The following is a 22,403-nucleotide window of genomic DNA, read 5'->3' as shown; positions in this document are numbered from 1 at the left end:
ACCCCTGCACGCGCACGGACCCATCAACTCTGGTTAGTCGCGTCGCGTGAAATGATATTTCGTATTACTACGCTACAAAACGAGTTTCAACCCTCACAAAGCTACCATCTAACCCGGGTGTCCGAAATAAATACATGAACCAGAGTACCAAGTAAATCTCTACCTGCCTCGGAAGCGAATAAAATTACTCAAAAACGCATCAGTCTTCCTTGAGGTCGCGCCCAATGACACTACTGGAAAACTCAAACCTTCCGCTGGCCTCCAGTCTCTTTATCAAAACGTCTCCGAATGCGGTCATAGGTGTGAGGATGCCACCAGTTTCGCGTGCCAGGAGCGGAAGAGCTGCTCTAGCAGCTTCCGGATTATTTTTATCAGAGTCGGGAGGGAATATGAGAGATAATGCCGCTTCTGAGATCATAACTATAGACAATGTTAAGTTCAAGCTTCAAGGACACGAGCAGATAACTTACTTGCTGTCAAGAGATAGCCGGGATCTCCTCTCCCTTTCATGACCGTCTTGACATGCACGGGAGGTTCGGAGGTGGATTGAGTGATATTAGTAGCGGACATGAATCCTTTTTGCATAGCCCTGAACAGCCATCAGCTAAAGCGTCCATATAGTAATAAAGCGTCAGACATACTCCTCCGAGGGGCCTTCTCCAGGTTTGGGCAAGAACTTTTGTACGAGCCATCGGACCTGTGAACAAGTCAGCATACTTGTACGGAACATATAAGGGCAAAAAAATAAAATACGCACAGGCCGCAAACTGAAGAACAGCATGAGGCCGGTCATGTACACAAGCGTGTATGACACGGCCGCGAACGCGTTGGGCATGCCTAGAAATTCATCATAGGCAAAGTCAGGTCCATATCTCGCGAGCTGAGCCTCCTTGGACTTTGATGTTCGCGCTTGTAACTCAAGTAATCCGAAGCTTCGCTGTACAAGTGCCTTATTGGTAGGTTCCATGAAGAAGAATCCGCCTATGAGTGGATGAGCTCCTGGTACAGGAACCTTGTAAAAGAATCGCCAGCGAGGAAGTTTACGACCAAGAACTAAAACAGTTCTTAGTCCTCAAACAAAGCAGCAGGAAAACCTGACGAACATACCTGGACTCGTAGAGTAATCTGTTACCGCGTTTTCGACCTCTTTTTTGGGTACCACTTCGAGCATTGTTATCGCTGAGCTTATTGTCCCGCCAGACACACCGCCTTTCAGTCGATGCGAAGTCATAGATGTGCCAACATCAAGCGGACTCGGAAGGTTCTTGAGGGTCTTATTCGATAGATACGCGCAGACGTCAGAAGGGATAGAATCGTATCCACAGCAAGGAACGATAATGGAACCCGTTTTACTCGCAAGGTAACCATATCTGTTAAAAGTTCAAAACCAACTAGCACCACCAAAAAAGGGAGAGACCCACCTATAAATGATACGCCTCAAGAATGGTACCTCGCCTGCCAGATCAACGTAATGTACACCAGCCTTTGCGCAAGCCCCGACCACAGGTGTTCCCCACCGCCAATAAGGTCCAACTGTGTTTATCACTACACGAGTGCTCTTGACCGCGTTTTCCACTTCGGCCTTCTTGGTGACGTCGACCTGAACAAAAACGATTGAGGAATCCCGGTGGAGGTCAAGCTCTTGAAGAAGAGCCTTCGCTTTCGTCGGAGAACGGGCGCCAATTGCGAATGTAAACGCATCGCGTTGTGGATGGTGAGACAGATATTGAATAATGAGACGACCTGTGAAGCCTGTAGCACCCAGGACGAGGAGGTCTGTTTTCGGGGACATGATGATTTGAGAGCGAAGAGGGCGCTGATGGCAGCAATTCTAATATGCTTGGCCATCTGCTCCTCAAGGATGACGCACCAAAGTCTGACTTGCTCAGCACCACCAACTTGGCATCTTGGCCACAGCCCATTAGTTGATTCCTCGCTTACCCGAGACGCGTTTCAACCATGATGCATGGTGGCCGGTACGCGAATATGTGTACAACAATTATATTCGTCCAAGAAACACCCAAGACAATCCCACTGACTGTCACCAGCAGGGGTGCCGACATATGGGAAGGAACCATCACGGAGGTTTACCGAGAACCTGTTATGTTTTCAGTCTTCAAATAATCTCCCCCACTTCTCCTCCGTTCAACCATCTCAGCACTACTGGATATGTCCGAATTGAACTATGATGGATCTAATGGTCCCATTATCAATGCCGAGGCGAGCCTTTGCGAAAAAGTACCCCAAGATATTGAAAAATGTCAGCCCGATCATGCTGTATCGGACGAAAAAAGTCTGCCAGTCGATGCATCGTACCCTACTGCCGCAGACATCACGACATACCCGGATGGCGGACTTCGTGCCTGGAGTGTCGTGCTCGGAGGGTATGTCTACGGTAGGATAGTCGGGATCAAGTCCTACTGATTTGTCCGGCTAGGTTTCTACTTCAGTTCTGTAGCTATGGGTGCGATCCTACCATTCATAAAACCGCAAGCTTTTTCTGATGATATTTTCAGGTATATATGCGCCTTCGGCGTCTATCAAGGTCGGACATTAGCAATACGATGAATTGCAGTTATAACGCCGAATGCAATTGTAGATTATTACACGCGAGTTTACATGACGGCACACTCTGCATCCACTATCTCGTAGGTCTCTGTCATTGGTTGTTGAGAACAGACATACCGACACTTTCGATACAGATGGATCGGGGCTGTGGATTCGTTTTTAACTATCTCCACCGGACTTGTGGTGGGCAGGCTGTTTGATAGGGGCTACTGGTAATGTTCACTCATACTCTGAGTGGACCATCCAACCCATCTCTTATTGCAGTCTGCATCTCCTATATGGTGGATCGCTCCTGGAGGCGCTGTCACTTTTCATGCTCTCATTCGTCAAGCCAAATCAATTTTATGGGGTATGGCAGGATCAACTGTTCTCATCTCGTGGGCGCTTAGCTGAACCTCAACAACAGGCATTTCTGTGTCAAGGAATCGGCGTGGGTTTAGGTGGTGGGATGACATATGTCCCGTCATTGGCAATTCTCTCCCACTACTTTGAGAAAAAGCGTTCATTGGCTATGTCCGTCGCCACAGCCGGCGTTTCGTTGGGGTCTATGATAATTCCAATCTTGGTCAACAACTTGTTCGCGAGACCAAACTTGGATTTCGCTACGGTAACTAGGATTACCGCTGCTTTCATGACCGCGATCATGTTCCTAGCTTGTATCTTATTGAAACCAAGATTACCCCCGCCAAAAACTCATGCCAACCTGAAGAATTGCTTGAAGAGGTTTTCAAAGGATTGGGCTTATATCGCCTTAACCGCTGGGTGAGCAATCATATAACTGTTCCTAAGCATGACTGAATATCGGACGAAGATACACCTTCTTTGCCTTGGGTTTTTTCTTCCCACTATTCTACCTTCAGCTAGCGGCTATCACCCACGGCCTTAGTGAAAATCTTGCATTCTACTCCGTACGTATCTTATAATAGGGAGTCTATCGAAGATAACCTGGACTTCAGTTGGTAATTCTCAACGGGAGCGGGTTTGTTGCTCGGTTGTTAACTGGCCTGATCTCCCAATGGGCAGGGGTAGCCAACTTGGCGATAATTGCGGCAATTGTATGTGGTTCTGTCACTTTCGCATTTGTATCAATAGGATCAGTGGCGAGCGTAATTATTGTGGCCATACTGTACGGCTTCTTCTCCGGCGTTTGTGTGTATCCATGCAACCTTTGAACATCTACACTCTATATTGATGTTTACTCTGTAGATATCGGAACAATGGCTCCACTCGGAACTTTGTTGACGGATAATATGGCCGAGCTGGGGTAAGTGTGTTTCTTTTTAAAGGTAAAAGAACAGAAGTTAATTGTTCTTATACAGACTCCGCCTTGGAATTGCGTTTGCTGTCTCAGGTGGGTAACATCTCTACGTCCTGAAGCGCTGTACCAAAATTACTCACATCGCGTAGGGTTAGGTGAACTGGCAGGTAAAATTCGTGCTTTGCAGCCAAAGTAGCCAGACCAGTTGATGGTTCAATAGGACCACCAATCATGGGAGCGCTGCTTACTGGAAAGTACCTCTGGTGGAGGCCAGCTGTAGCTTCAGGGGTACGAGCCTTTCTCTCTGGAGAATCTTACATCGTTTTGATCATTAATCAAGCTCATCGTCCTGGCGGCTGGTGCCAGTTTCATAGTTGTCAAGGTAATTATTAGACACCGGACGAAACTTGCAAGTGGGAGGTAATTGTATAGAACTTATGACCCGCGTCTTGCGCGAGCGGGGAGCGATCGATATCGAATCAAGATCATCGTAATGTACTGTTGTTTCGACAACTTAGACCAAAAATGTATTCCAAAACGTGCCGAAAAAAGTGTTTTATAAAGATCTCAAATTCCGCGACCGCAAAAATTGCTGAATTACTTTTCATGAAAATGGCGTGGATCAACTACGCTCCGTACGACACAGAGGCTATCGCATATCATCTTAATTGCCCTTATAGTTCAGGGAAAAACGGACGGACTCGCTATCGTCGTGGAGCAATGGTAAATCGTCTACTTGACTTCCGTTTCTAGATGGATTTGAAAGGCAGCGGTTGTTCATGATCATGTCGTACACATTTCTCTGCCTTTCGGAGTACCAACTCGAGAAACAAGCTGACCGACAAAATCGCTCCCTTAGCAAGCAGCCAATCCGATGTCTCGAAAGTCGATAGGTCCATTCCAAAAAAAAAATTGAAAAAGGGCAGGAGAATGTCCCTCACCACTTCCAAAATATCTCGAAGGACTGCTGATTCCATCATAGACTTTAAGCTTCTAATTTTGCGTCGTTTCATCTCACCGCGTACTGACAATCAAGATTTCGAGTCGTCTCAAGCCAAGGTGAGCCCGCGCATGTTCAAGTACATACACCAAATTGAAATAATCCAATTTCCCAACATCCCAATGCTACCCCTACGACAACCCCATGCAGAGAGATCCCACACACAAAAAACAGACAGAGATCGCGATTAAAATCATCTAATTCCACTTTTCTTGTGCATAAACTCCCAAAACAGCATTCGCCAACAAAGGCGAGTACTGTTTAGTATCATCCAATGTAAAGTTTTTACCCGTCTGTAGGCCGTTCAAGATCTCCAGAAAGTCCGCCTCAATGAAGTCAATATACACAAAGTCAATGAGAGTGTCGGGTGTAATATCGTCTCCGGTCGGCGGGTTGGACGCAATAAATTCGGGGGTTTCGAAGAAGGGTATCGGACTGTGGGGAATGTCATCACCGATGCCCGGGCAAGACTAAAGTTCATGATTAATATCAGGGAATCACATCTGGTAGGCAGATAAAAAAGAAAGGAAGACTTACGTCGTTGGTGACATAGCCCAACGTGAGACTTTCCATATCTCTCCTTTGAACGTCAGTCTCCCGATCCATCCTTTGCAGCCAATTGTTGAAAATGCGATCAACATCACCCCTCTCATATCCCTTGATCGTGTCGTAGTGTCGCGCAGCTGGGTCCCCAGTCTCCTGGCGGCGTTCACTGATCCCGGCATTATTTAAGGCATTGAATGCTGCCGTCGCATGCGACAGGGATATATTCGATATGAAACGGAACGAGTCGGCGAATGGCACCAGTGTGAACTGGTCATTGACCGTGAACGGACCGTTGTACAGATCAAAACGGAGCGATCCAGAGTTCAAAATAAAGAGGGCAGGCTGGGAGCTTTCAGTGTTGTTGATTCGAAGAGCAGTTGGGACAACGTCATCGACATAAAGAGAAAGGAGGGAATTATTCGATGGATAAGGGACTCTGAACACGTAACATAGTGAACGGACGGTCAAAGAGGTGTGATGGACAACATACGATTGCAGGAAGTAGTCCTGAGGTGCAGTGCCGAAGATGTTATTTAGGTTGAAACGAGCGCTAAGGGCTTCCAGACCATTTCTTATTTTTTCACCCAGCGACGTATCAAACTTGTTGTCATTCTTCCGCGTATGGTACTTGAAATCGACTGCGGCGAGTTCACGTTTCGCTGTACGCGAAGGATCTTCGCACCTCGTATGTGACACGGTTGGTATCAAGATATCTCCTGCTGAATTGAATAGCATCTGTGCATTTGTTTTGGTCCAGCTTGGCACCTGAGTACTAGTTCTAAAAATCAATCGATATAAAACGTGGGAACGTACTCATCCAGCCTGTTCAAAAGAGTGTAAGAATGGACTCGACGCTAGAGCTTCAATGAGGAACATACCGACAGTTTCCATGTACCGACCACTTTCCAAAGCCATTGACCTGTTATCGAGTTGCACTGTCTTAAGCATTAGCGAGTTCGCCCGTGTGTGGGAGAGGACTTTGCAACACTAACCGCAATCACGGATGTGGGTATGACCTACGCATAGATCAGTTTTGAAAAAAACAGTCGCCGACACCTGAAACTTTACCTCCTAGGATGATAATTGGAGTAGTCGGATGGACGGCACGGACGGCGTTAAATACTAAAGGCCCTATTCAAATTCTCAGCAAGAAATTCAACAAATGGAATAGTCCTCGTACAGTTATCACGAGAAACTGGCATGTGTCTGAAAGGTAGCCAACATCGGCAGTGGTCCGCGCTCAAAGTGGTCAACGCTTACCCTACAAGCAAAAACAGATCAGGTTCATCCTGAATCGCATCCTCGAACTGAAGTGCCGATGAATAAATATAGTCCCTTGACACGCGTGATACGAGTAAGACGAACCCATTGTTCCTTCACCATGTCAGCTACCTTCTGGACAGTGGTGTTTTTGTCGTTATCTGTAAAGTCAAATAGAACACCTAGTGATGTTATCTTGCGCCCACTAATGGCGATAAGTTGAAATATACGTTGAGCTATTCCTCAATTGAACTAAACGACCTGCACCCACTGTTTAGTCTTAAACTTAGCGAAACGTTCTGTGTGATTGTCAGATGATGAAAGTATACCCTGATATCAAAAAGCAGGACGTACCACCAATAGGAACATCAAGTGGTTTACCATCATCACCTGTGATAGTGATGTTCACATTGGAGGTCAAGTACCGACCATTCAATGCAGGTGCAAAATTTTGATGCCTATCCAGTATTATTACCACCAGTCACTATCCACACGAAATATTGTACCCACATGTCGAGAGCATTGTCGTAAATGTATAGCTCGTGGCTATCGCAAAGAAGAAGTTAAATTACCAGACTGTGCCACAAAATCTAGTCTCAAAACTTACTTTCCAATAGCCATCACATCATAAGGAAGCATTTTCACGAACTCATTGGCCTACTGGAATTAATGACTGATACCTCCAAAACCAAGATACGCACATCATGAGCATCAACTCCACCGGGCGGGAATCCATCAGTTATGCCGGTGCCTGTGAGTAGTGGAGCGTCATATTTTCTACCAGGAAATTCAAAACTAGATTCTGGCTTACCATCGTGTAAATCACCACTGTCAACCAGTATAAGATCAACGCGCTTCTCCTATGAATTTGATAATGAAGGTCAGCCAAGGACACCACTAGAGGTACACAAGACTAACATCAGCAATTTCCTTCATATGGGACACAAATGATGCAAAATCTCCCAAGTCAGCACTAACAAATATGTATATGCTTCTGTATGTTTACACATCAAGCCGAAAGCGCACCTGTAATTTGGTTCTGGAAAAACAGTCTTTTGATGACCCAACAACCAACCATGACTGTCAGTGGTGTGGATGATGTTGATGTCACCCCATTCAAGTGGACGGGTAGGAGGGTGGAGGGGTGGTTTGGGTGCTGAGTGTCCGTGTCCATGTCCACCATGAGAGTGGTCGTCGCAGGCGTAGACACGGACTAAAGGGAGTAGCAAACCCAAAGAAGTTAGTGTTGAAAGTCTCATTCCAGTAAGTAGCAGACTGAAGGAGATGGCGAAAGAAGCGAGGGCGCGAGAAAGACTCCGGCTGACTTATAAGTGATAGAAGCGACACCGTATGGAAAACGAAACTTGCAACCGCCGATATCGTCCCCTAAGTGGAAAGGTCAAGATATTCGGCAAATTCATGCTGCATTCATGAACGTTCACGTTCAGGCACGAATGCACGTCCCTGATCACGATGGCTTCTCATCCACCCAAATGTTGGCCTCCTCATCTTCAACATCTTCTTCATCCAAATCCAACATGTTCAAGCCCCGGCTCTGGCTCCTGCTCAAAGTTATTTGTGAAATGTCTCCGCAACATATCGTTCCAGTCCCTAGTCTGCAAACCTGCCGGATTTCCAATCCGCACGTTCCCACCGGAATACGAGGATGAAATTTCCCAGGAATGGTGGCAAATTCAAAAAAAAAAAAGTTCGATCACAGTTGTCCGCCATAGCCCCGCGAGGAAGAATCAGAGTCAATAACCCTCGCAAGGGCGTTAACAGAGGTTAACAATGACTTTGTCGCCCACCACTGAGTACTGAGCTGTTTGCAACTGGTTCCGTGACTTCTTCCCGTGATAGCGCTTGTAAGCGTATCACATTGAAATTCCGCATTCCCAAATTCCCAGGCTGCTCGTCGTGAACTGATACTGCTAAAGTAGTCCCACCATGACGGGCACATTTGACTACCCTTGAGCGTTTGGTCAAGATGGAAGGAAGGAGAAAAACGTACCTCAATCTCCTAGACTTTGGAAAGCTATCTATCTTAACGCTCAATGCAAATCTCAGTTCACAAATCTTATGAGAGATTTGCATAGAACCCCTAAGATAGATTTTATCCCTCCACTCGGCATCCGTCTGTCAGTGTTACCGGCCCCAACCACACCGTTTCCTGCCTCCAATTAGTCCCTCTCCGTCGTCTTTTGCCGAAGAGTTGCATCAGCGTACCGGCATAATGTCATAAAGATATCTTTTGCCTTTCTTGGCGGACAAACTGATTATAACAACCATGCCCGACCCGGACACGTTGACCTTGGCGGAAGTTTTGGAGAATCGAAATTACCTTCCTGAATCACATTGGATGAGAAACGTTCAAAGCAGTTATCAAAAAGCTTGGGGGGGTGAGAAAAATCTGGATATTAATAGATCCAGAGTTGCCGCCCCGGCCCGAAGCTCAAGGGCGGTTTGATTGCTATAATTGGCACTAGAGCTCGGATCATGTATCTGGTGCTGGCCCTTAGAAGAGCTTAGAAGCCCTTAGACCAGTGATCGTGCGCTCATGAATAGATAGAGATACAATACTTATTGCTTGGTCATTGTCGTCATTGTAAAATCCAACAGAGATGGCTAGGGGAGCGCGGCGGAGGGCTTCAAGCTGCCCCCGTGACGAACCAGCTACTATTTTTTCAAAGTCACGAGAGCATCATGACTGAATGGATTCAAGAGAATTTTATTATGCACAACTACCGACCATAAGATACAAGCACTTAAGAAAATTATGCTTCTTATCATGATCATGCATACATATAAAAAACTTGTGTTTTGCGGGCATAATCCCCTCTTTAACACCATAGGGGTGAATGCCAGTCATTTAGACCTGGTGATTCAGTGGGAGGTGGATTTAGTAGAGTTTCGCAGGGACAGACCGAGGACAAAGCCTGAGGGAATTGCCTGGTGCCACTACCGAAAAAAAGCTATGGCCTGTCGACGATTCATCAGACGTTCATCTACGATCAAATGTTCATCAATATCAACTGGATTATAGTCAAGATCATCGTGAAGAGTCCCAAAACATTATTGGAGCAGATTCAAAATGTTCAGGCTTCGTCTGGCAACAAAACGACTAGAAATCTTCCAGTTTGTACACATCATATGCAACTTCTTCATAAGGATGTACCTAAAGACAAGCAATGAGAATACGGGTATGATGATAAACCTCGTGTGACTAACAGATTTCAATTCATTGACGACACTCCTCACTGTTTTACCGGCCTTCTCATTGTCATTCAGCGTGATCTCTACACGATCCTCTTCCACCTGCTCCAAATCACCAACAGAACCAATCGTAGGATTCGCGCCATTGACCGGTTTAAACTGCCCTGTCAGTTTTGAGCTTTTATGAGCTATCTGTAATCTTGAAAATAAAAGCCAAGAATGGCAAATGACCAGTTCCGCGCTGAATAAAAGCACACTGCTCATAATTTCCAATTTTCCCAAGATTGTTGGGGAATTTGCTAAATAAGTGACTCAAGACGACTCTGGTGTTTTCCTTTGGGACGAAGAAGACTAGTTTAAAGCGAGCAAGAGCCATGATCATGAGATGGTGTGTGGTGGATTGTGCAGAGCGGCTGAGCCGGTTTATTTATAGCCTGGGAAACCATTTCTGGAATCTGCCACGACATATTCGTTGATCTCATTAACGACCATGAACCTCTCCCTCTATAGCATTCAAGCCTTCATCATCCTAGACGCCGAGGGAAACCGTGTCCTCGCAAAGTATTATCATCCCAAAAGTCATCCAGATGGCGAGTCGAAAGAATTTCTGACTCTCAAAGAACAAAAAGCTTTCGAGAAAGGATTATGGCAGAAGACTAAGAAAGCTGGAGGTAAGATGGTTATGGTCGACAGAATTCATGGCTGATCCTGTATTGTTCACCCAGACATCATTCTTTATGATTCTCATCTGGCCGTGTACAAACACTCACTTGATCTCATTCTCTACTTCATCTCTAAACCAATCGAGAATGAACTCATGATTGCCACCGTGCTCACTTCACTTACCGACGCCCTAACCATGCTCCTACGAAATTCTCTCGAAAAACGCGCTGTGTTGGAAAACCTAGACTTGGTATTACTCTGCCTAGATGAAACGGTTGATGATGGGTAACGCGACGCGCTTATCTCTACTAAAGCTTTACATTTCTGACTATCTCGCTATCTACTAGAATAATTGTCGATACGGACGCAACAGCCATCGCATCGCGCGTCAGTCGACCGCGTCCCGACACGACAGAAATCGTGATCAACGAACAAACGATCATGAACGCCTATCAGACTGTGAAAGAACGTGTTGCACAAAAAATAATACAACAGATGTAAAACCCCATCATCAATGCTTTCGCTTTGTCCCTTCCGTTTTCGGCAATGTATGAATGTTATGCAATAGAGGATTCACTTTTCCATCTATCAGCTCCGTCGATCCGACGTGAGGATTCCTCAGACCTCAAGAGACCTCGGGAAACAATCCATTCTTCTATTGGCAATTTGGCATGGGGTTCGCTGGTGTTCATATGGCTCCTGTGCGGCTGTCAACTCGAGCATGTGTCACCTCCAGCTCCAGCCTTTAATTCAGACGCCCTTGATCGACTCGATTTTTCTTCACACTTACTTCATGTAGGGAACTGTTATCCCAATCGCGATGAGGCGAATCTTCTGAGCAACCGGACGAACCCTGGCCGAGTGAATTGCTTAACCCTTGTGCGACCGCAGAATTGTTCTCCGGTATGGTTGAATCACCGATATTGCAGGGGCTTAGGCTCCGCATAACCTACAGTGCAGTATACCCACTATGCTTAAATCGGCACAACAAACAAATAAGATGTAGGGAAGACTAAATTCTTTCTCAAACTTGGCATTCATTTACCGCCAGTTCTATAGAAAGTAGTTGGTGCCACTGCGTAATAAGTAGTAAATCTCCGAAATATCGTTATGATGAAACCGATTCCCCAAATTTTTCTACTACAGTGTTCAGCCCTAGATAAACTTTTACGTGTTTTTAATTTTAGGAGGAGGAGCTGATAACACTAGCTCCTTTGCGCTATTTTTTTTACGTTTAAGTATCAGGTTCAAAGGGTCATCATCCTAGACGGAAACACTTCGGAAAGGTTTTGTCGTCATTTTTGGGATTCACGCCTGCAGAAGAAGTATCATGATATAGACGACTTCTAGACCGCCCCAGATCATACACTTGTACTAAGCCGCATATATGTAAGTATCCCCAAGTAGGCATATTATTATAGTATACCTGGCACACAACCAAAGGGTTGCTGTTATCAAGCCTCGTGGCAGCGCATGGGTGGGATGAGAATCATTGGATCTGTATCATCCATGTTTGTCTTGTTCAGTCTTGGAAAGCCTCTAGAACTCGTTCACGCTTCGCCTACGCCAAAATAGCGCATGGAATAAAGAACCCAGCACTGACCTATACCAATTATACCCCACCCGGTTATTGTTCGAGCTAAGCCCGAATTTGAAGAAAAGAACAACTTCCAACTCGTTCGCATCAGTCGGGGACACCTCGGAGGTAACAGACTCAGGACCCACATCAACACCGCCAGACAAGGAGCGCACAGGTTTTGCTATTCAAACTAATTTTATTCATTACGATAACTAGAGACTAATTGGTTGCAACAAGGGAAGACGAAAACCGAAAAAACATGGCTGGTACATGGCAAGTAAAAACAGAAAGAAAACAAAATATTGAAACTGTTGATACAATAGAACAAAATATGACCAGGATAAAGTGTGAAGGGATGGGAGACTTGTCAATCAAAGGTACTCGCGCTACTCCGACTCCCGAGGATGACCGATACCGGACAGGCCAACATCACCGAATCAAAAATGATTCGTATACGCCACATCTGCGATGCAGGTCATAAGAATTGCTGAGCGGATGTGGCAGCAGATCCGCAATGGATTTCCAGATATATGACGTCGCAGCCGAAACTGGGGACGCCTGAGGGGGGAAAAGAGATGTGAACGGCTTGATGGAGACCCATCGGAAGAATGGTAGATCGTGATTAAATGCGAGTGAGGCAGGCGGTAAGGCGAAAAGCATGGAAGAGGATCATGCGTGCTCGAATCAATTGGGTGATAACTGAAATGGGAAGACGGAAAGATCGATAAATGCACGCTTGTGCTGATCGAGAATCGTGCCGCGTCGTAAAGGTGGGTTTTACATCAATGAACAGGGAAATGGGGGTAGAGTACACTTGATGAGTCGGGGGGTCGTAATCGAACAGAAGATAGGAGAAGTAGAACAGGTGGGATGAAGACTAGACGCCTAATGTCATCCAAGGAAACTGCACGAGGTAACAAAAAAAAACAATCAGCATATGCACAACAACTCAACTATAAACACCACAAACACAGCAGTGACGATATACGAGCCACAAGACCACACAACCACGGCCAGAACCACGAGGGGAAGGGCGGGAAGGAAGCCAAGGTTTGGCACGGAATATCACCGCGTGGTGTGAAAGAGAAAAGAAACCAACCTTGCCGGAGTGAGACCGGTGTACTGCACTGCGGCGAGGGTGGAAACGGCAGCGATGGAGATGACGCCGAGGACAACAGCTGTCCGGCCGCTCTTGGTGCTTGCGGGACCAGAGGACCAGATGTCGGAGTCGGTGAGGGTGGGGTGCTCGTAGATGGAGACAGTAGCTCGCATGGTAGTGTGGGATGTGGGGGGGACGAAAGAAGAGCGAGAGACACGGGACGAAGAGGGAAGGGTTAAATACGATCGGACGGGGGCAGCTGATATGCGGGCAGGCCGGACAGCACCAGTCAGCGCCTAGACGTGCCTCAAGATCTGGTTGGCGATGCAATAAAAGTCAGGGTTCCTCCTTCAGCTGAATTTGACGTACTGCAGTCGTGCAGTCAGCCGAGATATGCGCCATGTGCTGGCTGCTGTGTACGCCGGAGCGGGGCACTAGAAACAAGGCAACAGAAGCTCAGAACAACACTTCTTGTTCCCATCAATCACAAGATTCACTCAGTGTAGTTCACCCTTCTCAGGCTCTTCCAGATGCCGGCGTCAGGAAGCAGTGCCCTGCGATGCCTCATTATGACGAACAGCACACTCTAGCTCATCTCGGCTGTAATAATACCCCGCGTGATTGTTCGTACAGAGGTATATACATAAAACAATCACCGTTCCTGACATAATGGTAATTTAACTTCAGGACTCGGGCTGCCTTGTGTTCATGATCCAGGCCTATCCATGAAATCATAGGATGCCACTGACGGTGACCCTCCGGGGAATGTATTCTTCGGACCTTTTTGAATCCCGCCGTTTCCGAGGGTCGGGTCAAGTTCCCAAAACGTGTTACGGATTCTCCTTTCAAAATCTGCAAGATCTATGTTTGTACTGTACAAAAGTACACAAGATACCATTCGTCTTCAATGTTCTGGTATAATACACGTAGTCAAGAAACGACAGTCTGGTATCAAAACATCATGAAGAAACATGGCCAAAAAAGATAGTCCAGCACTGAGATAAAGAGATAGTTCAAAACGCCAAGCAAGCAAGAGGGAAAAAAAGTAAATGCAAAGCAAAGATCCGAAATTCGAGGGTCTATGTCTGATCAATAAAAAAGAGTGTGGGGACCAAAACTATATGGATTGTTGAACGAAACACAAAAACACAAAAAGAAACCATAAAAAGCACACAAAAAAAGCCTAAATTTGTCAGATAACAATGAATCATGTTTCAACGCACTATACCTCCCCATACCTCCCCGCGATCAGCATTCAGTTCTTCCCGAGGTATGCAAAACACTCCTTTAGAACAAGCAAACAAAATTGCTCGGGAACACGTGTCGTCCTCTTTGCCTCCGAGCTTCATCCAGCAGTTCTCCGCTCCACCACCCATCATCAGGCGTAGTAGTAACAGCAATGATATCTCCCGTCTGGAAATCAAATTCCTCCTCTATCGTTGCTTGATAATCATACAATGCTTTCACTACATGTGAACAATTGAGCACATTAGCATCTGAACATACGACTGAAAGACAAAAGAACAAGTGCCAGCAGGTTTAACAAGCGGAAAACAAGACTTCATCAAAAGAACGCAGGTTGCAGGGTTATAACAAACGACGCCATTCAATACATTCAAACCCTTGGCCAAGAAGATGAAGCCCTGCGTTTTCCGCGGCATAAAGTCCGGCTTAACTGATAAGCAGACAACATATTCTTTTCGAGAAGAGGGCACATGTCCTTTGATAGAAAATCTCGCGACGTACCATAGAACAAAATCGGCTGTCCATCTTCCGTTGTCGCAGACTGCGAATATCTTCCTTGTCCCTGACCTTGAGATGCCACTATTTGTTGATGTCCGATCGCCATTTGTTGGTGTTGCATTTGTGTAGGAGGTGGTCCCTGAATCGGTTGCGGGCTAGGTGATGTCCCAACAGCCATCGCACCAACCGCCCCTGGACTCGAAGCTCTATACCCTCCATTATTACCTCCAATTGTCAACGACAATCGATTGTTTTGGTTGTTATTAGGCGCAGCACCATATCCGCCAATAGCTCTCTGTTGGGCCTGACCATTTATTGCTGCGTTGACCATCGCATACGCTTGTTGGTGTTGTGGTTGAGGCTGCTGGTATGATGGTTGTGGTTGTTGCTGGGGATGTGGTTGCTGCTGGGGGTGTGGTTGCTGCTGAGGATGTGGTTGCTGCTGAGGATGTGGTTGTTGCTGAGGATACTGTCCGTATACACCTTGTTGCCCAATTCCCGGCCCAGGTTGCACATATCCCTGTTGAGGATGTTGCTGTTGCTGCTGCGGAGGGTGTTGCTGTTGCTGTTGTGGAGGGTGATAAACGTTCAGAACATGTGGAGGCGGTGGCGGCGGAGTCGTAGCTGGCTTGTACATAGCCTGCGGCGGGGCCATCGACGTCGATGCATTTGGCGCATTGTTGATATAACTCGTGCGTCTCGATTGTGGATGTTGAGGTGGCGGCGGGATATTATTAAACGTCTGCGGTTGATGTCCCATCGTACCCTGTCCATTCTGCTGATGCTGCATCTGGTACCTCTGAGCCATCTCATCATGTGATACTCTTCCACTAGGATCCAATGCAATACCAACATGATTCGGACTCGTCGAGCGTGCAGGTGTACCTGCCGACGGAGGCATGATGAAACTATTTCTTTGCGGATTGGCTTGTAGCGAAGGTGGGTGTTGGTTTTGCGCGTTTTGTTGTTGTGGCTGACCATTGAAATTACCAACATTCATAACCTCTCCCGGTTGTGGACTAGGCGCTCTGGAAGGTGGTTGGGGGCTGTTGCCTCTTGACTGCCCACCATGTGCACCGATACCGGCATGTCCACCACTAGCCGGCCTGACAACTGGCGGTCCAAACTGAGGAGTTACAGCGAGTGAATGCCGGTTCGGCGTTGGATCGTTGGGTACATTGGATGGACCTTGCATATTTCCAAAACTTGCTCTCCGGCTGGTTGACCCAGAACCCGCCTTCCGTTCTCCAGGAAGACTCTGGTGGTAACCGGCTAATACCTCCGTCACGACCTCCGCTCCCGGATTGGTTGTATTCTTGGGTATCATGAACGTTGCCGTGGGTGGGTTAGGTGATGTAGATGGAGGCGGTATAGGAGCAGCCGATGATGGTGCACCCACCACAAGTTCTGCAGAATGTCTGTAATCTCGTCTACCAGAAGTACCAGGAGAAGGAGAACTCGCAGAAGGGGGACGAGAGCCAGGTGCTTGAAGCGAGTCCACGCCTTTGACATGACCAGGTCCGATATTACTTGACCCAGCATTCGAAGCCTGACCAGCTTGTCCACGGTAAACAGTGTTTCGTCTGCCGTTACCAGAGACTGACATCACATTCTGAAGCTCTTCAAGCTGCCTCTGCAAAGGGTCGACCCCGTTCTGCTTTGCGGGCGAAACCCCCCCATTCGTTCGGTTGGCCGATCCGCTCCCACCAAAACCACCAAAGGCAGAGCTCGTTTGTGGGTCCTTGGATGGATCCACTTTGTAGGTATTGGGACCCACTTTGATATATGTATCTGCGGTTGGATCAACGGGTTCGGCAAGGGGATCATTAGCAGGTGGTAATGCATGATAAGAGTGAACTTGATTTTGAGACGATGGCGGTAAAGCAGGAGTTGAAATCAGTTTGGTAGGTCGACGTTGGATAGGGACGTTCGAGGACGATACTCCTGCTGAAGAAGCACCATTCGATTGGTTGAAATTCTGATAATTTTGTGATGACGAGGGCGAATGACCAGCATTATTGCCGTTCATGTATGGCTGAGAATGTTGTGGACCATAGACAGAGTTGCGTTGTGTAGGCTGTCTGGCGAGGTTATCACTGCCAGGTCCCATGTCTGATCGCCGGGCGTTTCCCGCTCCGCGACCGGCCGTGTTGACTGATGGATCTTCAGTTTCAGGAGTATAGGTACTATTGCGGTGGAGCTGAATACCAACGTCCCTAGCAGAAGTTCGAGTAAAGTTGGCCTGTCGGAAAGTAGGCTGGGAAGAGGACGAGGGAATAGCGTCAGGAAGCTGATAGTTAACAAAGGCAGGAGGATCAGGAATCTGCGCTCCAGTACCGTACACGTTCACAAAGTTTTCAATTTCACGCTCCATTTCTATCAACTCTAGCGATTGACGGACACGTTCGCATGACTGAGAGCGAGGTGAATACGTGTTTCATTAAATGAGCGTGAAACGTACCTCATCGTCCGCCACGCACACCGTTGAAACGAAATTGGCGTAAGACCACATATTGTCCTTCATAAAATCAATCCTGGCTTCCTCTAAATCCTGGCAACCATCACAAAATGCTTTCCAATCTTGCTCCCATTTCTGTGCAGTTGATTCAAACGCTCTAGTGAAGTTGGCGAATTCTCGCTCATTTGCTTGCACTGTCTGCTTGGCACGTTCCAGCTTCAATTGGATTTTCTCAAGATCGCGTCCCTGGACGAGAGACGATTGAGCAGTGTAAGAGTTGATCTTGACGCAATCCTGTTCGTACTTTTCTCGCGCCTTGTCCACATGCGACTCTTGAAGTTGTTTGGCCTTGACTTGCTTTTCGACAATCGCCAGGTAAATCTTTTTATGAGACATCTGCTTCGTTTGAAATTCTATGGAGGGTGTTTCGAGCCCGGTACGTATTTGTTGAGCGAGAGTCATATGATAACCGGCCTGCTTCTCGGTCTCATCTTTGACCATATCAAAGGAGCGTCGCAGATTGCTGCCGGTTCAAAAGTCAGATTAGTGACCTATATTGAGAGGTTGTGCAAAGTGCGGAGTGCCTTGCTCTTCATGAGCTTTCTGCACAGGAAAAAATAGGCATTGCATAGCTCTGCCCACAATAGCCCATAATAGCGCCGATCATCTCGACTATGTCACGGATGGCTTAACGGAAGCGAAGGCATGCCCTCTAGACAGCCTGACATAGAGTAGCGAAGAAGCTTATTGACGTACCCAACCTCATCTTTACCCAATGTACACTTCGAGAGCTTTGATAACCGCTTCGCGTAATCCTCCTCGATGGCAGCCCTAATTAGTTGATAGCGGCTGTAAGCCAAAGAGCAGAGGTCGATATTTCACCACTGGATCTTACCGCTCCTTCCAAAAATTTCGCAATTCTTCCGTTGTGTGGATCGCGCCCTTCATGCGCCGAGAAAGGACGTCGAAACCCTGATCACCGACGCCCCAGAACGAGTTGCAAAAGTCGGCCGATGCCTGGCGCTCAAGGGCAGAATCCATGTGTGCAAACTGAGAGAGGGAGGTGGTGGAGGCCTGCCGTCGAGCAGACATGGTGTGATGATGTAGTCGAGGAAAGGAGAAGGTTGGAGGTGCAGTGCGCGCAGGGAATAGCCCTGCACGTGCCTATGAACCCCTGTGCAAAAATAAAGAATTCCTTCTAGCCGACTCGAACGACTGACCTCGTCATTACTAGTGACGCGCTCTACCAACTGAGCTAAGAAGGACTCGTTATACAGTAAATCCTTCTCACCAGATACTCTAAGCGCCAACAACCTGTACTAGGGAAGCCCGTCATACTGCACTATCCATACTACTATGCCTGCCCGCTCGCCGTCAAGGTCACCAGAACGTGAACCACGTTCTTCAAAAATGCCTCGCCCACGCAGTCTCGAAAGAAGCAGAAGCAGGGACAGGGCCCGAGATAGAACTGGGCGAGACGATGTACGGGACAGACGCCCAAGGTCTCGCTCACGGTCCAGGGATCGAAAGCGACACCACCGAGATTCGTACTCTCGTTCGCGATCTCCTCAACGGAAGCGAGCTCTCTCCCGGTCACGCTCACGCTCACGATCCGGAGACCGAAAAGAGAAACGTAGGAGAAGGTCTTACTCACGTTCATCGAGCGACAGCGGCACGCATGACGATCGGAAGCGACGAAGGAAAGAAAAGAGCAGACGCAAGGAGAGCAAGGAAAGAAGGAAAGAACGCAAGAAGGAGAAGAGGGATAAAAAGGTACTCATCCGTCATTGTGTATGATATTCCCTACTTAATTTCCGACAATTAGAAAAAGAGCAGCAGCACCTCTCACTGGGGGAAATATGGGATCATTACTGAGATCGAGTGAGGCGCTTTTTGCTAGTCATCCCGCTTACCCACTAATTTGTACAGCGTGTTTACCAAGCGTTCGGAATTCCATGCATGGCTTGTAGAAGAACGTAAACTCAACCCAGAAACACTTTCAAAAGACCAGGAAAGGAAGGCGTTTGCCCACTTCATCGAGGATTTCAACACAGGTGTGTAAACCGAGTGCTTAAGATTCTTTGACCCGAGATTTATTCTTTTCCAAGCAACTCTCCCGCACGAAAAGTTCTACAACATGGAAAAGTATGAACGTCGTATGGATGCTCTTCGTCAAGGGGAATTCCTGCCTCCCGCAGAAGATGTATATGACCCTGAGGCTGATATGCGTGTCATCACGGGAGCCCACAAAAAGAAGGCCCCAGAGCGCGAATCTTATATGTCGCGTGAGCAATTAGAGGAGCTACGGAAAGTGCAGAACGAACGGGTTCAGGTCAGTAGTTTTGAACTCTGTCTGCAAATCCACTTTCTAACGATTTTGTAGGTGAGCAAGATGAAACTGTTGGGCATGGATGTCAAGCAAACTATGGGTGTGCGAATGGATGGTACTGCTTTCGATGATTTGTGAATTTTGCAACATGAAATCCTCATCTTGGACTGACTTTCTGCGTATGTATGATCATATCCTTCAGTCTCTTTCTTGTTTCGTATTCTATCTCGTGTAACATATCGACCTCCTTCCCTTTATAAACTAGTTCGGGAAATTTTTTGAGGCCTCTCGGCGATAGTTGTGGTTACCCACCCCGCTATAATCAAGGTTTTATTTCGTATAGAGACCCGGTCTTGATTCAGCGTTGAAGACAGTTTGGATTTCCTTTTGCTCGTTCCTTAATAAGAACGGTCAAGTCTCTGTATTTCTGCTTTACTACAACAATTTTTCCTTGTTTTCATAGTAGACATCACTCTTCACTAGAACATAAACTCTTTCCCGCGATCGACTCTGCTAAAAGTCGATTGGTCACGTTTCGCTACATTCGGGGAACAGCTCGGCGGAGTCTCCATTGAGGACGACATTGGAGCATTCAAACTCAGGTGGGCCTGACGGTGCACTTGTAAAACACGAAACGTGATGAGCCGCTGCTTCCTGCTATTAAGGCAAAAAAAAGGTTACCTCAAATTCAGGTCATCAACCTCGATATTGGTGCAGCGTCCATCAGGAGAACAGTTCAAGGAAGCCACGGTAGACCCAGAAGATACGCCAGAGATGCTAACCATAAGGTGTCAAAATATTGAATGAAAAACAGACTAAGACGACGAAAGCTCACTTTCTGAAAACGATATCTTCGATAAACGTGTTAGAAGGGAACTGAGCACATTCAGATGCGCTGGTCATATAGCACTGGGGTGACTCTTAAGACATAGCTTGTAATAGAGCCTGGCAACGAACCTGATCAATGACAACAGGATGGTCAACATTGCTAACCACAAAATTGCTGAATGTGATGTTCTGCACGATGCCGCTACCGACATTTTGACCTGCCCAAGCCTTGATTCGAGCTCCATTCTGCGCGTCGCTCATCTTGATATTGCTAATGCGTTTATCGTTAGATGGGAGATTCGATAAAGAGAAGAATGATCTCACTGAGCGGTCACATTCTGTACGATGTCGAACATTCCCGGGAATTGCCCCAGTGACCTATAGAAATGATCTATACCCTAAACGAATGTGAATCTTGGTTTACATACCCAACCGAGATTCCACTAGAAGAATGCTTGAGCGACGCTATAACTTACATTCAATGACAGAATACCCACTGGGAACCGGTACAATCGAGATTTTCGACAAGCACATTAGTGGCATCTTTTTCAGAAGGTTTGCTCATCAAACGACGAAAGGTACACTTTTTATGCAAAAAGCTTACTCGGCTTGAACGCTACGCAATCATCTCCATTGACAATCACAGAATTCTTGATGGTGACGTCGTTGCTCCTGTACACGTTCCATCCATCCGTATTAGCCGGATTATGGGACGAGTTCGACACAGCAGTGATGCGAATATTATTGTATACGACACCGTTGGCTTCGTTTATCTGAAAAATGATGAGGTTGTTTTCGAGCGGCACTTATATCCAATATAACGATACGCACAAGGTTGGTCCATTCGGGACCGTTGACCATTGTGATATCCTCAACGAGTACATTTGTTGCTTGGAAGATAGTCAAGGTGATGGGACGTAAAAGAGATGAATTGGTGGCACTGCGACTCTAAGCGTATGCACCCAACGAGAGCACTTTTGCACTTACAATGTATCGTACCACAGCTGTAAATTTTGGGCTTGGTCAAGTAGTCGCTAGTAAAACACGGGTTTATCCTCACCTGACCAGCGCCATCCAATGTTCCTCCACCAGTAAGGACTATATTTTCTCCCCCGAGAAGCCAGAATGTGATTTGCGTTTGGAATGGAATGAAAAACCCGTTCTAGAGACCATCATCAACCTATAGATGCGACTCTGAGAGACGCGAATGCATACTCCAGTCCAATACGGGATATCCGGGTTAAATCGTAACGTTCCTTCCAATTGCTACACAAAAGAAAAAGTTGGGAAAGTGAAGTAGCCTAGACCATACTCTACTTACAATTCTCTTGTTGGACAAGCCGGTCATATTCATCCGAGTGGCGATGTTCAGCGTAGTTCCTTTCGGAATTCGAGTTGTGTCACAGGAACGGACCGCCCGCAAGAGCTGAGGTGCATCATCGCCACCTTGAGCAGATAGAGTGCAACCCCTTTGCGCAGCAATTTGACCTACGGCTGTCAAAATAGCAGCAGTCCCGAGAAGAATTCTCTTGAGGGTCGGTACTAGCATCCCGTTTTTCGTATGGTCGCATGTCAATTAGCAGAATGTGGGTTTTATAACGAATAGACATAGAGAAGTTAGAGACGGCCCGCTTCATGCTTCTTGTTGGTTCTGAGAAGTCGTTTAAAGATAAGTGAGAGACGGCCCGCTCCACGCTTATTGCTGGTTCTCAGAAGTCGTTTATAAAAGCAACACTCGTTCTTGATATGTGAAAACCATTGATTAGGGGCAATGCCTGGGAGTTCGGCCGGGAGGGCAGTCATGACACCACCACACATGACCGGTTGGCCACGGCGAGACAGAGGTTACAAGATGGATC

General features: G+C 46.9%; 9 protein-coding genes and 1 non-coding gene across 10 annotated transcripts; 3 read left to right on the top strand and 7 right to left on the bottom strand.

The window, feature by feature from the left end:
• Nucleotides 1–86: 86 nt before the first annotated feature.
• AGABI2DRAFT_192844 (hypothetical protein) lies at nucleotides 87–1,807 on the bottom strand. The gene is made up of 6 exons (XM_006461253.1): nucleotides 1,422–1,807; nucleotides 1,108–1,370; nucleotides 758–1,053; nucleotides 642–697; nucleotides 471–589; nucleotides 87–420 (listed from the first exon to the last, which is right to left on the bottom strand). The coding sequence occupies exons 1-6, from the start codon at nucleotides 1,790–1,792 to the stop codon at nucleotides 200–202; spliced, it is 1,326 nt and encodes a 441-aa protein (XP_006461316.1). The 5' UTR covers nucleotides 1,793–1,807; the 3' UTR covers nucleotides 87–199.
• A 388-nt stretch (nucleotides 1,808–2,195) lies between these two features.
• Nucleotides 2,196–4,402, top strand: AGABI2DRAFT_222037 (hypothetical protein). Its single transcript, XM_006461252.1, has 14 exons — nucleotides 2,196–2,384; nucleotides 2,438–2,464; nucleotides 2,517–2,545; nucleotides 2,600–2,648; nucleotides 2,703–2,780; nucleotides 2,833–2,917; nucleotides 2,975–3,330; nucleotides 3,380–3,476; nucleotides 3,525–3,717; nucleotides 3,775–3,832; nucleotides 3,888–3,919; nucleotides 3,976–3,993; nucleotides 4,047–4,114; nucleotides 4,167–4,402. Exons 4-14 carry the CDS (start codon nucleotides 2,620–2,622, stop codon nucleotides 4,248–4,250), a joined length of 1,098 nt encoding a protein of 365 aa, XP_006461315.1. The 5' UTR covers nucleotides 2,196–2,384; nucleotides 2,438–2,464; nucleotides 2,517–2,545; nucleotides 2,600–2,619; the 3' UTR covers nucleotides 4,251–4,402.
• A 621-nt stretch (nucleotides 4,403–5,023) lies between these two features.
• AGABI2DRAFT_185592 (hypothetical protein) lies at nucleotides 5,024–7,891 on the bottom strand (the record flags this gene model as incomplete). The annotated part of the gene is made up of 19 exons (XM_006461251.1): nucleotides 5,024–5,296; nucleotides 5,364–5,808; nucleotides 5,863–5,999; nucleotides 6,055–6,137; nucleotides 6,186–6,194; nucleotides 6,251–6,307; nucleotides 6,365–6,388; nucleotides 6,441–6,503; nucleotides 6,553–6,578; nucleotides 6,633–6,679; nucleotides 6,738–6,837; nucleotides 6,904–6,931; nucleotides 6,987–7,090; nucleotides 7,143–7,178; nucleotides 7,240–7,289; nucleotides 7,334–7,383; nucleotides 7,444–7,492; nucleotides 7,551–7,605; nucleotides 7,659–7,891. The coding sequence occupies 19 exons, from the start codon at nucleotides 7,889–7,891 to the stop codon at nucleotides 5,024–5,026; spliced, it is 1,869 nt and encodes a 622-aa protein (XP_006461314.1).
• A 1,760-nt stretch (nucleotides 7,892–9,651) lies between these two features.
• Nucleotides 9,652–10,257, bottom strand: AGABI2DRAFT_136356 (hypothetical protein). Its single transcript, XM_006461250.1, has 3 exons — nucleotides 10,077–10,257; nucleotides 9,861–10,009; nucleotides 9,652–9,807 (listed from the first exon to the last, which is right to left on the bottom strand). Exons 1-3 carry the CDS (start codon nucleotides 10,219–10,221, stop codon nucleotides 9,754–9,756), a joined length of 348 nt encoding a protein of 115 aa, XP_006461313.1. The 5' UTR covers nucleotides 10,222–10,257; the 3' UTR covers nucleotides 9,652–9,753.
• Nucleotides 10,244–11,097, top strand: AGABI2DRAFT_192840 (hypothetical protein). Its single transcript, XM_006461249.1, has 3 exons — nucleotides 10,244–10,516; nucleotides 10,571–10,793; nucleotides 10,856–11,097. The coding sequence occupies exons 1-3, from the start codon at nucleotides 10,336–10,338 to the stop codon at nucleotides 11,007–11,009; spliced, it is 558 nt and encodes a 185-aa protein (XP_006461312.1). The 5' UTR covers nucleotides 10,244–10,335; the 3' UTR covers nucleotides 11,010–11,097.
• A 1,151-nt stretch (nucleotides 11,098–12,248) lies between these two features.
• AGABI2DRAFT_136353 (hypothetical protein) lies at nucleotides 12,249–13,404 on the bottom strand. Its single transcript, XM_006461248.1, has 2 exons — nucleotides 13,187–13,404; nucleotides 12,249–12,991 (listed from the first exon to the last, which is right to left on the bottom strand). Exons 1-2 carry the CDS (start codon nucleotides 13,357–13,359, stop codon nucleotides 12,979–12,981), a joined length of 186 nt encoding a protein of 61 aa, XP_006461311.1. The 5' UTR covers nucleotides 13,360–13,404; the 3' UTR covers nucleotides 12,249–12,978.
• Nucleotides 13,405–14,220: 816 nt separating this feature from the next.
• Nucleotides 14,221–18,483, bottom strand: AGABI2DRAFT_185586 (hypothetical protein). Its single transcript, XM_006461247.1, has 5 exons — nucleotides 18,283–18,483; nucleotides 18,144–18,218; nucleotides 17,391–17,910; nucleotides 14,933–17,342; nucleotides 14,221–14,652 (listed from the first exon to the last, which is right to left on the bottom strand). The coding sequence occupies exons 1-5, from the start codon at nucleotides 18,477–18,479 to the stop codon at nucleotides 14,474–14,476; spliced, it is 3,381 nt and encodes a 1,126-aa protein (XP_006461310.1). The 5' UTR covers nucleotides 18,480–18,483; the 3' UTR covers nucleotides 14,221–14,473.
• A 96-nt stretch (nucleotides 18,484–18,579) lies between these two features.
• AGABI2DRAFT_t51 lies at nucleotides 18,580–18,652 on the bottom strand. Its single transcript has one exon. It is a non-coding gene; the product is annotated as a tRNA-Thr (tRNA).
• Nucleotides 18,653–18,695: 43 nt separating this feature from the next.
• On the top strand, nucleotides 18,696–19,987 carry AGABI2DRAFT_222022 (hypothetical protein). The gene is made up of 5 exons (XM_006461246.1): nucleotides 18,696–19,160; nucleotides 19,213–19,268; nucleotides 19,317–19,441; nucleotides 19,496–19,719; nucleotides 19,771–19,987. Exons 1-5 carry the CDS (start codon nucleotides 18,744–18,746, stop codon nucleotides 19,852–19,854), a joined length of 906 nt encoding a protein of 301 aa, XP_006461309.1. The 5' UTR covers nucleotides 18,696–18,743; the 3' UTR covers nucleotides 19,855–19,987.
• Nucleotides 19,988–20,244: 257 nt separating this feature from the next.
• On the bottom strand, nucleotides 20,245–22,093 carry AGABI2DRAFT_118209 (hypothetical protein; the record flags this gene model as incomplete). The annotated part of the gene is made up of 13 exons (XM_006461245.1): nucleotides 20,245–20,335; nucleotides 20,398–20,493; nucleotides 20,552–20,625; nucleotides 20,674–20,815; nucleotides 20,869–20,942; nucleotides 20,973–20,987; nucleotides 21,038–21,087; nucleotides 21,149–21,317; nucleotides 21,376–21,484; nucleotides 21,532–21,548; nucleotides 21,605–21,706; nucleotides 21,760–21,810; nucleotides 21,866–22,093. 13 exons carry the CDS (start codon nucleotides 22,091–22,093, stop codon nucleotides 20,245–20,247), a joined length of 1,218 nt encoding a protein of 405 aa, XP_006461308.1.
• Nucleotides 22,094–22,403: the final 310 nt, after the last annotated feature.

Source organism: Agaricus bisporus (assembly GCF_000300575.1).
Source record: "Agaricus bisporus var. bisporus H97 unplaced genomic scaffold AGABI2scaffold_5, whole genome shotgun sequence".
Taxonomy (NCBI): domain Eukaryota; kingdom Fungi; phylum Basidiomycota; class Agaricomycetes; order Agaricales; family Agaricaceae; genus Agaricus; species Agaricus bisporus.
Note: the sequence above shows the minus strand (reverse complement) of the source record. Positions and strands in the feature narration are given on the sequence as shown.